At 39.6% G+C, this 13,527-nt stretch overlaps 1 protein-coding gene across 1 annotated transcript in view; it reads left to right on the top strand.

Annotated features, from left to right (window-relative positions):
* slc27a6 (solute carrier family 27 member 6) overlaps nucleotides 1–13,527 on the top strand; it is a 41,418-nt gene that overhangs the window by 10,168 nt on the left and 17,723 nt on the right. The window contains 2 exon segments of the mRNA XM_030723945.1: nucleotides 10,131–10,255; nucleotides 11,733–11,927. Of these exon segments, the coding sequence (XP_030579805.1) occupies nucleotides 10,131–10,255; nucleotides 11,733–11,927 (320 nt within the window).

The following is a 13,527-nucleotide window of genomic DNA, read 5'->3' as shown; positions in this document are numbered from 1 at the left end:
ACCCAGCCACGACCCATATTCAATGCTTTTACTGAGGGAAGGAGGTTGTTGGCCAAAATATCACGATATGTGACCCCATCCATCCTCCCTTCAATACAGTGCAGTCATCCTGTCCCTTTGCAGAAAAACACCCCAAAGTATGATATTTCCACCCCCATGCTTCACAGTTGGGACGGTGTTCTTGGGGTTGTACTCATCCTTCTTCTTCGTCCAAACACAGCGAGTGGAATTGATACCAAAAAGTTTTATATTGGTCTCATCTGACCACATGACCTTCTTCCATGCCTCCTCTGGATCATCCAGATGGTCACTGGTGAACTTCAAATGGGCCTGGACATTTGCTGGCCTGAGCAGGATTTTAATCCATGTGTTACTAATGGTGATCTTTGAGACTGCGGTCCCAGCTCTCTTCAGGTCATTGACAGATCCCCCCCGTGTAGTTTTGGGCTGATTCCTGACCTTCTCAGAATCATCTTTACCCCACGAGGTGAGATCTTGCATGGAGCCCCAGACTGAGAAGATTGACAGTCATCTTGTGGTTCTTCCATAATTGTGCCAACAGTTGTCTTCTCACCAAGCTGCTTGCCTATTGTCCTGGAGCCCATCCCAGCCTTGTGCAGGTCTACAATTTTGTCCCTGGAGTCCTTAGACAGTTCTTTGTTGGAGTGTGATTGATTGAGTGTGTGGACAGGTGGTCTTTTTATACAGGTAACATGTTTGAACAAGTGCAATTAATACAGGTAATTAATGCAGAATAGGAGGGCTTCTTAAAGAAAAACTAATAGATCTGTGAGAGCCAGAATTCTTGCGGTTGGAAAGGTGATCAAATACTTATTTTATGCAATAAAATGCAAATTAATTATTTATTAATCACACAATTTGATTTTCTGGATTTTTTTTTTAGATTCTGTCTCTCACAGTTGAAGTGTACCTATGATAAAATAACAAACCTCTCCATTCTTTGAGTGAGAGTTACCCCGAACCAAAAAAGCTACCGCAGCATTCTGCAGTGCCATGCAGTACCTGCTGGCTTGTGCCTAGTTGTGAGGGTTTCATCCATACAGCAAAATAATAACCCAAAACCGGGTTCCCAGCAATGCCAGGACTAACTTAGGAAAAAGAACAAGATGGTAGATTAAAAACATGGAATAAGTAAGTAAAATTTTATTTATATAGCACCTCTCAAGACAATATCACAAAGTGATCCACAACATAACAACAGAGCAAAACAAGGGAAAAAAACAACTAGCCAAACAAGTCTAAAAAGGTGCATTTTTAGCTGTTGGGGAGCCACTGTTGCAAAAGCTCTGTCTTCTTTAGTTTTCAGTATTGTGTGATGTAAAACCAGTAGGCCCTGATCACATGACCTCAGAGACCTCATAGCGGTGTATGAATGTAAGAGTTCAATGATGTAAACTGGTGCTTGTCCATGAAGAGCTCTAAAAGTCAGAGCCAGAATCTTAAACTGGACTCTGAATTAATAGGGAGCCAGTGCAGCTGGATCAGCAACAGCGTGACCTGAGAGTACTTGGAAGACTTTGTCAGAAGGCTCGCAGCGGCATTCTGAACAACCTGGATATGCTCCAGGAGTTTTTGCTGAGACAAGTAAACAATGGGTTACAATGATTCAAATGTGATGATATAAATGCATGAATAACAACAATAACAATAACAATAACAGAAAGGCACTGTTTCGATAGATATGAAGTGAACCACTCTAAAGCAGACCCAGATACACCCATGCACTGTCTTGGCCTATCAAGCAAAATTTGATGGTCAACAGTATCAAAAGCAGGGGCACCTGGGTGGCTTAGTGGTGAAGCCGGCGACCCCATACATATGTTGCGGTGCGGGCAGCATGGATTCGAGTCCCGGCCCGTCACCCATTTGCCTGCATGTCTTCCCCTGTATCTTTTCCCCCCATTTCCTGTCTCTCTCCACTGCCGAGAAAAGCCGCTGTGGCCAAAAATGAAAAAAAAAAAAAAGTATCAAAAGCAGAAGTAAGGTCCAGCACCAGCAAAACAGAACATTCTCCTGCATCACTTCACCGCAAACTGTTACTGGAAAAAACATGGAGTTGCTTGCACAGTCTCCATACTGGGATGAACAGAGTGTGTCAGGATACTGCTGTATGGCAGGCAGAAATAGGACCCTGATGCAGGACTCGATAAACAGTGTGTGACTCAAAACAGCTTTTTATTACTGGAGAATGCCGAAACAAAGTATAAACACAAACATGGCTTGGAAGGGCATCAGCCAGAAGTAACAAAAGAAGCTCTCTGCCAGAAATCCATACAACATGAGGTAGAACCCAACAAAGAACAGGAGGAGGTGCCACACATTTATGGGAACTTCTACAACAGAGTTGGGAAGAACTTTCTGAAGAATATTTGGTTTCCATTGTAGAAAGAATGCCACAAGTGTGTTCAGCTGTTATATCTACCAAAGTTGGATGCTTCGAGTCAAAAGTTTAAAATATATTTTGATTTATAAATGGATTCCATCATTTCTTTTTTAACTTCAATTGAGCTGCAGCTGTCTATTTTTTTTAGATCCATAAACACATTGTTACAGTAGTCTAACCTGCTGAAAATAAATGTGAACAAGTTTTTCTGTATCCACATTAGACAGTTTTGCTTTTTGCTATATTATTAACTGGAAGGTAGAAGGAAGAAGCTAGAATAATATTAGTTCAGTTTAACTCATGTGTGGAAACTTTTTTTGTACTTATACATACATAAGCATGTTGTAATAATTCAATTAAATATTATTTCACTTCAGCTGTCAGTTGCCAGCTCCACATGCAATGTGTGTATAAATGAAGAACGTGGCATAACTAAATGACAGCAGAATGCAGCAGCTGAATGGCAGTTTTTTCATAGGTCTTAGGCCTGCTGTCACCTATTCTTTCACTAATAAATACCAACAGCTCAGTAATTTCATATTCTTGGATGCATTTATTGTCTATATATTTTATTTTGTAAAGTTAGAAAAGCTGTTTAAGCCTGAGCCACAGCCCACATATGAAATGTTGGCCCCAAGTCGCCACTGATGCATCCACTGGAGTGAGTTTGTAGGTGTCAGATAAAAAGTACATAGGAAACTCCCATCCAAATGGACTCCAACTCCTTTGTCTTTGACTGCAGCAAGTGACAAGCTCACCATAGCTGCAGAACAGATCAAAGACTACCCTGCCCAGCTGAGTTGCAGATTTCATCGCTGGATAAATGTGACACTTTCAGTTAGTCAATTATCAGAAGCATCCACTGTGTTGCGCTCAAATGTTCAGATGAAAACAGGCTGGAGACAGTAGTTCAATCTGTTACTGTGTGCAATGTTCAAACAACCTTTGTACCCACGGTGGAAACAAATATACTTTCAAAAGAACACAGGGTACCTTAGTGGAGCTTGAAAATAAATAGTGACTGGACTTCTTGAAGTTTCTTCAAGATGTTGCACTTCTCATCCAACTGAAGAACTGAAGAAGCCTTTTGGATGAGCGGTGCAACGTCTTCAAGAAGACATCCATTTGCTTTTTTTTTTTTTTTTTTTTCAAGCTCCAGACACTACTATGACCTGGATTACTGAGAACCTATGCAGACACATGGTACCTTATTGATATCTTTCAAAAACGAAGGGAGAAACTATCAGATTTGCCACTCTTTTTGTCCTACTAATCTAATGCAAATAACAGGTACACAGTTCCAATGTTAGCTTGTGATAAAGAGTGTGTGTTAAAGTACAGCTCTATGACATTTTGTTTACCTTTAGTATGGGGCTAAAATGGCCAAAAAAAACCAATGTTCTGCAAACAAAAGTTTATATTGATTAATATATCAAAAAGACTTCATAATATACATTTGATACCATTAATGGAGAACATGTTAGGCATGTTAGAGATTAGGATAAACAGTGCTATATGAATGTGTGTGAGACTGGGTGAATGAAATTTGCAGAACAAAGTGCTTTGAGTCCTCAACTGAGTAGAATTGCAGTGAAAGGCAACCCATTTATACATTTTGATGATTTGTACTGACACAATTCCACAAAATCCGTTTAATTTTAATTTCAAAGTTCTTACATTCACTTTAGGTCTGTTATCATCAATATATATATATAAAAAATTATCAAGCTTCACTTGATAGCACCCTCACATTGTCTGGCAAGATCCTGCAACAAACTTTGCAATTTAGTTTCTGCCTTGAAGATGTCAATCTTGAACCAAAGACAGCAAAGTTGCTCAAAATAACAATGCAATTTTTCTTTTTAAATAGTGTTGTACTTGGTAGCCTTTTTCACTAAGTCTAGTAAGAGTGCTCTTCCCTTATTACTCATCTGTAGTTTAATCAGTCCCCAAAAATTTTGTCAAAGTGTTCTTTCACTAACTTAAGGCGTACAGTGATGCTCATTGTCTATCCTCTGTGGATAGCACGTGTAGACCTAGTGAAAACTGTAAAAGCAAATATGTTTTGATACAATAATGCATTTGGATCATGTTTCTGTTTGCAAAAACTGCCAGACTTGACGGGCTTATAAAAAAAACAAAAAAAAACCCTCTAACCCAATGTGGTGTGTCCAAAGACTCAATGAAAAAACATGTGCAAGATTTAATATAATTCAGCTTCTGAAACTGTCAGAAGCTGAACTGTCAGAAGCTGTTGCCAGAGTTGGCCAACTGCCAACTTTGGCAACAGTTGAAACAGATCCACAAAGGAGTTAATCATCAATACCATGGCTAAAAAAACCCAAAACAAATAAAACTCCTCCTGAGATCTTGAACTGCATAAACCAAAAGAGAATGGATTGATTGACAAATTTAAAAACGGATTTTATTTTTATACTGAACTGCAGAAACAAAGTTTTCAATGTACTTAACCAACAATAATATTTAGTGTCAGCTTCCTGCTCTGCAGCCTCTAATTAAGCTGCTTGTTGAAGTGAAACAGAAGATCTTCAAAGAGGTTACACAGTCTGGCAGTTACATTGTGGTCAGTAGACACTGTCAGCAGTTCTGAAAATCAGTTTGGCAATGGAATTACTTCTCTGGAACACAGACTTGAAATCATCTGAAGAGCAAATGCATGATGGATTATCAATTCACCCTTATTGTACAGATTTTTTAGGATAATAAATTATTCTTATTTCAATTAATTTCAGTTTTATTTATATAGCGCCAAATTACAACAAACCTCAAGATGCTTTTTACTCTGAAAGAATCAGAAAAATCATTTGCATCAGCTGCAAACAGTTCTGAACAATATTCGCATTCATGGTTCAGAGATTGTTAAGTCCTAATAACTTTTCCATTTCCCTGACTTCTTCTCTACTGTCACTGTGAGGTTAACATTTCTGTTTGAGATAAATGTGTCTCAGTTCATCCCCTCAGGGTGAAATTTAGTGACTGTGGTGATAAACTGCCTTTCTTGTAGTACATCTATAGATAATGTTAGCATTTTAACAAGCTATACTAAGATACTGAGAACAGAAAGCATTATACATTTGTTTTAAAACAAACTGATTATAGGTGTGGACATTTTATTTTATCATCTTTAAATATCTGTTAAGCTCTGGATAAATAAGTTATTCGCCAGCCATATTTTGTGTTACTGTTTTTCCTGATGATACAGGTCCATAGCCAAAAAACCTCTGAAATAAATATATCCATCCATCCATTCGCTTCCGCTTATCCTGGTCAGGGTCGCGGGGGGGCTGGAGCCTATCCCAGCTGTCATAGGGCGAGAGGCAGGGTACACCCTGAACAGGTCGCCAGCCTGTCACAGGGCCAACACAGAGAGACGAACAACCTTTCACACTCACATTCACACCTATGGGCAATTTAGTGTAGCCAATTAACCTAACCCCAGTAAGTGCATGTCTTTGGAATGTGGGAGGAAACCGGAGTACCCGGAGGAAACCCACGCAAGCACGGGGAGAACATGCAAACTCCACACAGAGAGAGGGAGAGGCCTGGGCCAAGGTGGAATCGAACCCAGGCCTTCCAGATGGTATTCTAACTGTGAGGCAGCAGTGCTAACCACTGCGCCACCGTGCTGCAATTATGCTTAAAATTACTGGTTGAATTTGTTATTTCATGATATGCTACTTGGTAAGTTTTAAAACTTAGTTCTTTATTGAAAAAAGAAATGACTAAAATACATTTTGACCCCTGAATTTAGGCAAAAATGGACGGAATGATGGTTGCTTTTCCTAGACTATCTATCCAGCTACATTTTTAAAGCATATTCAAATATTGCAAGTAATATTTTTTCATTTACTTTCACAATGTTTTGAAGGTACTGTAACTCATAGTACCTAAAACAGTGAAATGCACATAACCTTTGTATGTTCTCTAATAGTGATCTACAGTGTTAAATAGTTAAATGTTTGGAATTGAAGAAAGGCATACTATTATGACGTGATCATGAACACATAAGACATAAACTAGCAATGACTGATTAAAATTCAACTAGGTAAATAATGTCCATGGGTATAAAAATTAAATATCTGACTGTAGCCAGTTAATCTAATTATTAGCAAAATTGCTTTGGTCTTATATGCGAAATATTGAGGGGCCTGGGCCTAAGAATTTTATTGCAGGTACTGATGTTTGTATATATGATAATAATAATAAACTAAACTAAGGACAAAGCTCTCCTTGCAGTTGTACAGGGACTGAACAGGTCATAACAGTGGACCAGACTTCCCATATGCCTGCAGCACCCCACACAGGAGGGTGGTTGAGTGCCCTCTCCAAATCCACAACAAACATATAGACTGGATGGGCAAACTCCCATGCATCCCATCTTTGAGAGAATAAAGAGCTGGTCCAGCTTTCTGTGACCAGGATCGCATCGTTCCTCCTGAGTCAGAGGTTCGACTAACGGACTAACTCTTCTTTACAGCACCCTGAAATAGACTTTCCCAGGGAGGCTAAGGGGTGTGATCACCCTATAGTTGGAGCACACTCTCTGGTCCCCCTTCTTGAAGATGGGAACCACAACCCCAGTCTTCCAATCCAGAAGCACTCCCTAAGATCTCCATGTAATGTTGCTTTTCAACCAAGACAGCCCTACATCCAGAGCCTTCAGGAACTCAGGGTGAATCTCATCCATCCCACAGGCCCTCCAATCAAAGGAGTTGTTTAATTACCTCAGTGACCTCACACCCAGTGATGGGCAAGTCATTCCTCTTGTCTCCAGTCTTTGCTTCCTCTACAGAAGGCATGTCAGTGGAATTCACCCTTTAACCCCTAATCTGTCACCAGTGGTAGGATTTTGCAGCGTGTTTTGAAACCACCTTAACTCTTGTAAAGTTTGTGCAATTGAAAAAATTGCAACAGTTTCTAAAAGCAGTAACTGTGCATTTCAGTGATAGTATATTCATTATGGTACATCAACTCAGTTTCACTGCCTGGGATTACAAGCACCTTGCAGCTGTCCGATGGGCTAACCAAGCCCGATAGGACTCCTTCTTCACCTTAATGGCTCCCTTCTCCTCTTGTGTCCACCATCTGGTTCAGGGATTACCACCAGAACAGGCACCAACCACCTTGAAGCTACAGCTCCATGCTGCAGCCTTAACAGTGTAGGAACATGGTCCATTTGGAGTCAATGTCCTCAGCCTCTGTCGAAGTTCTGCCAGAGGTGATCTCACAGACTCTGCTCTGCTAGGCTTTCTCAGTCCACCCTTACTAAACATCTCTTCTTTATGGACAAACTGTGGTTTGTACAGAAGTGAAGGCCCTTCCTCCCATTGTCCTCCCACAGGTCTCATTGTCATTGCCCATGTGATGATGGAGTCACTAGATGGAGCGCCTCTGAGCACTCCACACAGCAACTCTGTGAAAGCTGGGTATTCTGGTCATTCATTCATACTCTGTACAGTTCCAAATTCATCCTGCTACTTTTGTTAGCAGTCACATCATCAATAAACAGGATTCCATTGGCAGCCATAAATACACATGCCATAGCATTGCCCCCACCATGTTTGACAGATGACATTGTATACAATGGTGGGCTGAAAAGTTCATAGGCTGACCATGTGTTTTATTTTTCAACGTAGCCTCCCCTGTGGTCCATACACTTCTTCCATCGGTGTTGCAGCGCTCGGATTCCCATAGTATAGAAGCTCTCATCCTGATCCTTAAAAAAGTCCTCAACAGTGGAGATGGCCTCATCATAGGTTTGATACTGCTTCCCAGCCAAGTGTTTTTTTTTACAGACAATGCTTTTTGCAGTCTTTTGCAGCTGCCTCAGCAAGTTGGCATGTATTCTTCATTGATATTATGGCCTTTTTTGAAGGTAGTCAATGAACACAATGCCCTTTGCATCTCAGAAGACGGAAACCATCACCTTCCCTGCTGATGATACCACTTTGGCCTTCTTTGGTGGGGGAGAAGATCGGTATTTCCATTGCATGGACTGCCGTTTGGCCTCTGGCTCAAAGTGGTGAACCCAACATTCCTCTGGGGTGAGGAAACATTCAAGAAAACCACCTGGATTTGCTTCAAAAAATCAAAATTTGACTTTTTTGAAGCCCTATGCAGCCGCATATGTTGCCTATGCCTCGGGCCGGCCCTGTGCCTACAGCATTAGCTGTCTGATTAACAATTAAACATCTGTCATCCATCACCATGTGGTTTACATGGTCAATGTTTTCTTGGGTGGTGGCTGTGGCAGGATGTTCGGACCTTGGGTCATCTTTGAGGCTCTCTCAAGGCTGTTCCTTTTCACTTCACACTTTTTTTCTATCCATCATTTAGGTGAAAGTTAATCTCAGTTTTATCTGTTCAAAGATTTTTTTCCAGAACTGTGCAGGCTCTTTTAGATGTTTTCTGGTAAAATCTAATCTGGCCTTTCTGTTTTTGAGTGTAACCAGTGGTTTTCACCTTGTTATAAACCCTCTGAAAATCCAATCACACGGGTGTCTCTTTATTGTAGACTTTTACACCTACTGTACCTCTTCAAGAGAGTTCTTGAGTTGGCTAGAAACTGCAGGGACTAGAAATAAAGCTCAAACATCTCCATTAAAGACCCTCATAGTATCATATTATCCCCCACACAACACTCTGCCATCAGAATGCAGCCTTACTTGTGATTCCTAGAGTTTCCTAGAGTTACAGTGTTATTAACAACATTGCTGTGTATTCTATCGTAGGCGTAGTCTTAAAGCAGAAAAGTAGAGTGGGAGGCAGAGCCTTCAGCTATCAGACCCTCTCTTGTGAATCCAACTTCCAGTCTGGATTGAGACAGACACCTTTTCTACTTTTAAGATTAAGCCTAAACATTTACTTTTTGATAAAGCTTGTAGTTACTGAGCATTTCTTCTCCATTCTTCTCTTGTCACTTCTGGCAACCAGTGATCCCTCACCTATTATGGGGTTACGTTCCAGAGACCCCCACAATAGGTGAAAATCCGCAAAGTGGCGGCGTATACTCCTATAAACCTTTCCCATGCTCCCACTCTACAACTTGAATGATGAAGATGATGAATAATGTAGCTGTGCAGTACTGATGGCAGTGAAGGTGGTGCAGTACCATTGTTCTCGGCCATTACTTCTATTTCCACTAAAGGTGAAGGCGTAACTTATCATCCCCTTAGAATTATAAGGTTCTATCTGCATCCTGACCAGTTTTGAGATATTAAATATTAGAACCTTATAATACCAAGTTAAAGCTTGATTTTACAGATAGAACCTTTTTGTAATGTAAATAAAATGGCCAAAGTTGCATATAATTTAAAAAAATCTCTTACAAATTGTTGATTTAGTGGTCAATAAATAAGAATATGACAATAAGTCAATTTCATCAGAAATGTCAAATAGAACCTCTGAAGTTATGGGGTGTTACGGAAATACCTATATACTACAAAATTCCACAATATAATGAAAACTCTGCGAAACAGAATTAGTAATATAAAAAAAAAATCCGTGATACAGTGAACCTGCAATAAGTGAACCGAGATATAGCGAGGTACGACTGTATTTGCATGCCACTGCTTGATGTAATTAAATGTAGTCTTTTCTGTCCCAAGATTGTGTTTTTTCCTTATTAAAAACAGGACTCTTTGTAATTACAGTGTTTTATTTTATTACAGTGTTTTTAGCAGCATTGTTGTCTATTCTATTGTAGGTGCAACTTTAGTCTTAAAGAAGAAGTTCTCAGCCTCACAGTTCTGGAATGACTGCAGAAAACATGATGTAACTATTTTCCAGTATATTGGTGAACTCTGCCGGTACCTCTGCAACCAGACTAAGGTAATTTATAACAATCTATATTTATAACAAAGATAATCTTATACTGGTTGCTGACTGGACCTACTGACTGCCTCAAATCAGTTTATTCTTGTTGCATTATGGTGTAAAACTACCATCACTGAAAATCGCAAACTTTTTTCTCACATGAAGTCTGGATAATATAAAGAGATCAGGTCAGGACATTGTCCACAGTTATGAACAGACACCTCCTCACTCCTGTAAATGTTCTGTTTGGTTTTGGCATACGGTGGCATCCAGGAAGTGCAAACAAAACCTACATGAATACTTGTGATAATTACACAATTAACACAATGAGCCCAAATATCTGTGTCATTTGGGCTCAGCTGCAAGGACACAGACATTTTTGCTATAAGAATCTCAGCATCACATGACTTCATCGGTTTAAACATGCTATTAAACCATCAGGATAGAAAAGGATCCAAATAATATACAGATAATGCAAGATAATGGTTGACAGAGCAAAGAAAATAAAGAACAGTAGACATTATTATAGACATTATTATGATGTTATGGTATATTATCATTATGTTATAGTATACAAAAACACATGACTTCATTTGATTGTTTGTTTGTTTGTTTTAATAGAAGTGTTCCTTTATTTACTGCTACTTTTGGGTGATTCAAATATACTATTCCCAACTGTGCCACAAAGATAAGCAGAACCATTGTTTAGTGTTCCCATCATCATGTAGACATGCACGCACACACAGTGTCAGGGCCAAGCTTATCCATTCTTGAGGTCAGACTCAAAGTCCTCTTTGTCCACATTCGCTGTGTTAATTGGCTTTGTGGGTGGGAGGCTGGCAATGACTGTCCTCATCAGTAATTAGCAAATGAAACATGTGCATACACAGGACACAAAAACCTTTTCACAAAATATGTGCACACAAGAATAGATACTAATTACTCTATGTACTGTACTGTACTGTCATTATGCTTAGTAGTCATAGTGGTGAAAGCAAAGCAAATACCATAGATGTCATCGCACGGGAGCATTTGCTCCAAGCCTACTGCACAAGTTGCCCTCACTGGTGTTATCTGTAGCTAGTCTACTAAGGATATCCCTTATTTATATAATTCTTAATTAGATCTGTTACTAATATTTGTAACATTTTCTACATAGTGTAAATGACACACCTTGTAAATTCACAATTTAAGTTATAGAGACTTGATTTTTCTAGCTCCTCTGAATGTTGAAGTTAATAGATTTAGGTCCTCAAAATATGGGCAGTACCTTGACTATACAGACGTGCAAACAAATATTTCTTTCTTGAAAGCTCATTGCATAGCGTAGCTTTTTCCTATTTATATGCCACTGTGTCAATGCAATCATCATGGACACATTCATTAATTGTAATTTATTTTGCAAAAAGATTACTTTTTTTCAAAGAAATGATTACCTCATACCTTTCAGATCTATGCTGCTGATGCATTCACATCTTTCTCTCTCCATCAGACAGAACTTGATAAAGTTCATAAGGTGCGGATGGGAGTAGGGAATGGATTGCGTCAGGACGTGTGGCGGGAGTTCCAAAGTCGCTTTGGGAACATTAAAATGTGTGAAGTGTATGGCTCCACTGAGGGAAACCTGTGTTTCATGAACCACATCGGCAAGATTGGAGCAGTGGGCCGCTCCAACTTCTTTTACAGGGTGAGTTCTTGGCAATAAGCAATTCCATATATATGTGACGAAGTCAGTGGTCTACCCTCTAGACCAGTGGTTCCCAAAGTGTATGTCAAGTAATTGATTTGTACTGTTAATTGCCTAGGTTGGTTGGTTCAGCAGTGCTAAGTCAGTTGGGAGTTGGTCTAAAACACAGATTTGAATATCAGTATTCACCAAAGTTATAAAGCAGTGCTGAGACTCACCTCACTATCATAGCTACACAATATCTTTATAGAGAACTGAATATAAAGGGGAACTATATCTGAAGATACCAAGTCTTTAAACAAGTCTAAAATCTTACTTGCTGCCCATTGATCATGAGACCATGAAACACCCAATTGTGATTACATTATTTTTTATCCAATACAAGATTAAAAGACAGACAATGCTTTGGAATGGGTACACATGATTTCATGTTGAACTGTATGCAATTCAATTAAATTCATTTCAGTTTTATTTATATAGCACCAAGTCACAACAACAGTCGCCTCAAGGTGCTTCATATTGTAAGGTAAAAACCCTACAATAATACAAGGAAAACCCCAACACTGCAGGCATTTGTCTACATTGGGAAGGAAAAACTCCCTTTTAACAGGAAGAAACCTCCTACAAAAACAAGATCAGGGAGGGGCGGCCAACTCTCACAACCGGTTGAGGGTGAGGGGAGGGAGACAGGACAAAAGACACATTTTGGGAGAGAGCCGGAGTTTAATAATGACTAATGATTAAATCCAAAGTGGTGTATAAACACTGAGAATAAAAAGAAGTAGGCGAAGATGAAATGCTGATTGCATAATGGGAAGCCCCCAGCAGCCTATTGAAGCATAAGTAAGGAAAGTTTCAGAGTCACCTGATCAAGCCCTAACTATAAGCTTTATCAAAAAGGAAATTTTTTTTGCATTTTTGGCCACAGCAGCTTTCATTGATAGTGGAGGGAGACAGGAGATGGGGGAAAGATACAGGGGAAGACACGCGGGCAAGCTGGCGACAGGCCGGGACTCGAACTCACGCCGCAACGCGGCATATATATGTGGTCGCCTGCTCCACCACTAAGCTATCCAGGCACCCATCAAAAAAAAGAAAATTTTAAGTCTAATTTTAAAAAAAGAGAGGGCAACTGTCTCCAGAATCCAAACTAAATTAGTGAGATATCATTTCCTCTACAGCTTACTTGTTATCTGCATTAAGGTGCTGATCTGTGAGTTATACCAGGAAGTCAAGCCCTTTTGATTTGAGGTTTTCTATTTGAGTGGAGCCACAGTATGCAGGGTCATACGCAGTGAAGAACAGTTTAGCTAGCTGCTCTGCATTGTGTTGGCACATGGCATTGAAGAAGATAACAGGGAAGGAATTATATCCTGAAAGTTAGTTACAACATTTTCAGAAAGACACTACTGTAGTGAAACTTATTCCCCAATTCTGTATAATCTATTATTGTAAATTTAAATGTTATTAAAAAATGATCAGACAAAAGAGGGTTTTCAGTTTATTAAACTACTCTTTATTTTTTTTATTTATTCAGTGTGTGTGTGTGTGTGCGTGTGTGTGCGTGTGCGTGCGTGTGTGTGTGTGTGTGTGTGTAGAC

Source organism: Archocentrus centrarchus, unplaced genomic scaffold, assembly GCF_007364275.1.
Source record: "Archocentrus centrarchus isolate MPI-CPG fArcCen1 unplaced genomic scaffold, fArcCen1 scaffold_30_ctg1, whole genome shotgun sequence".
NCBI lineage: Eukaryota > Metazoa > Chordata > Actinopteri > Cichliformes > Cichlidae > Archocentrus > Archocentrus centrarchus.
The sequence above is the reverse complement of the archived record's forward strand: the minus strand, read 5'-3'. Positions and strand labels throughout refer to the sequence as shown.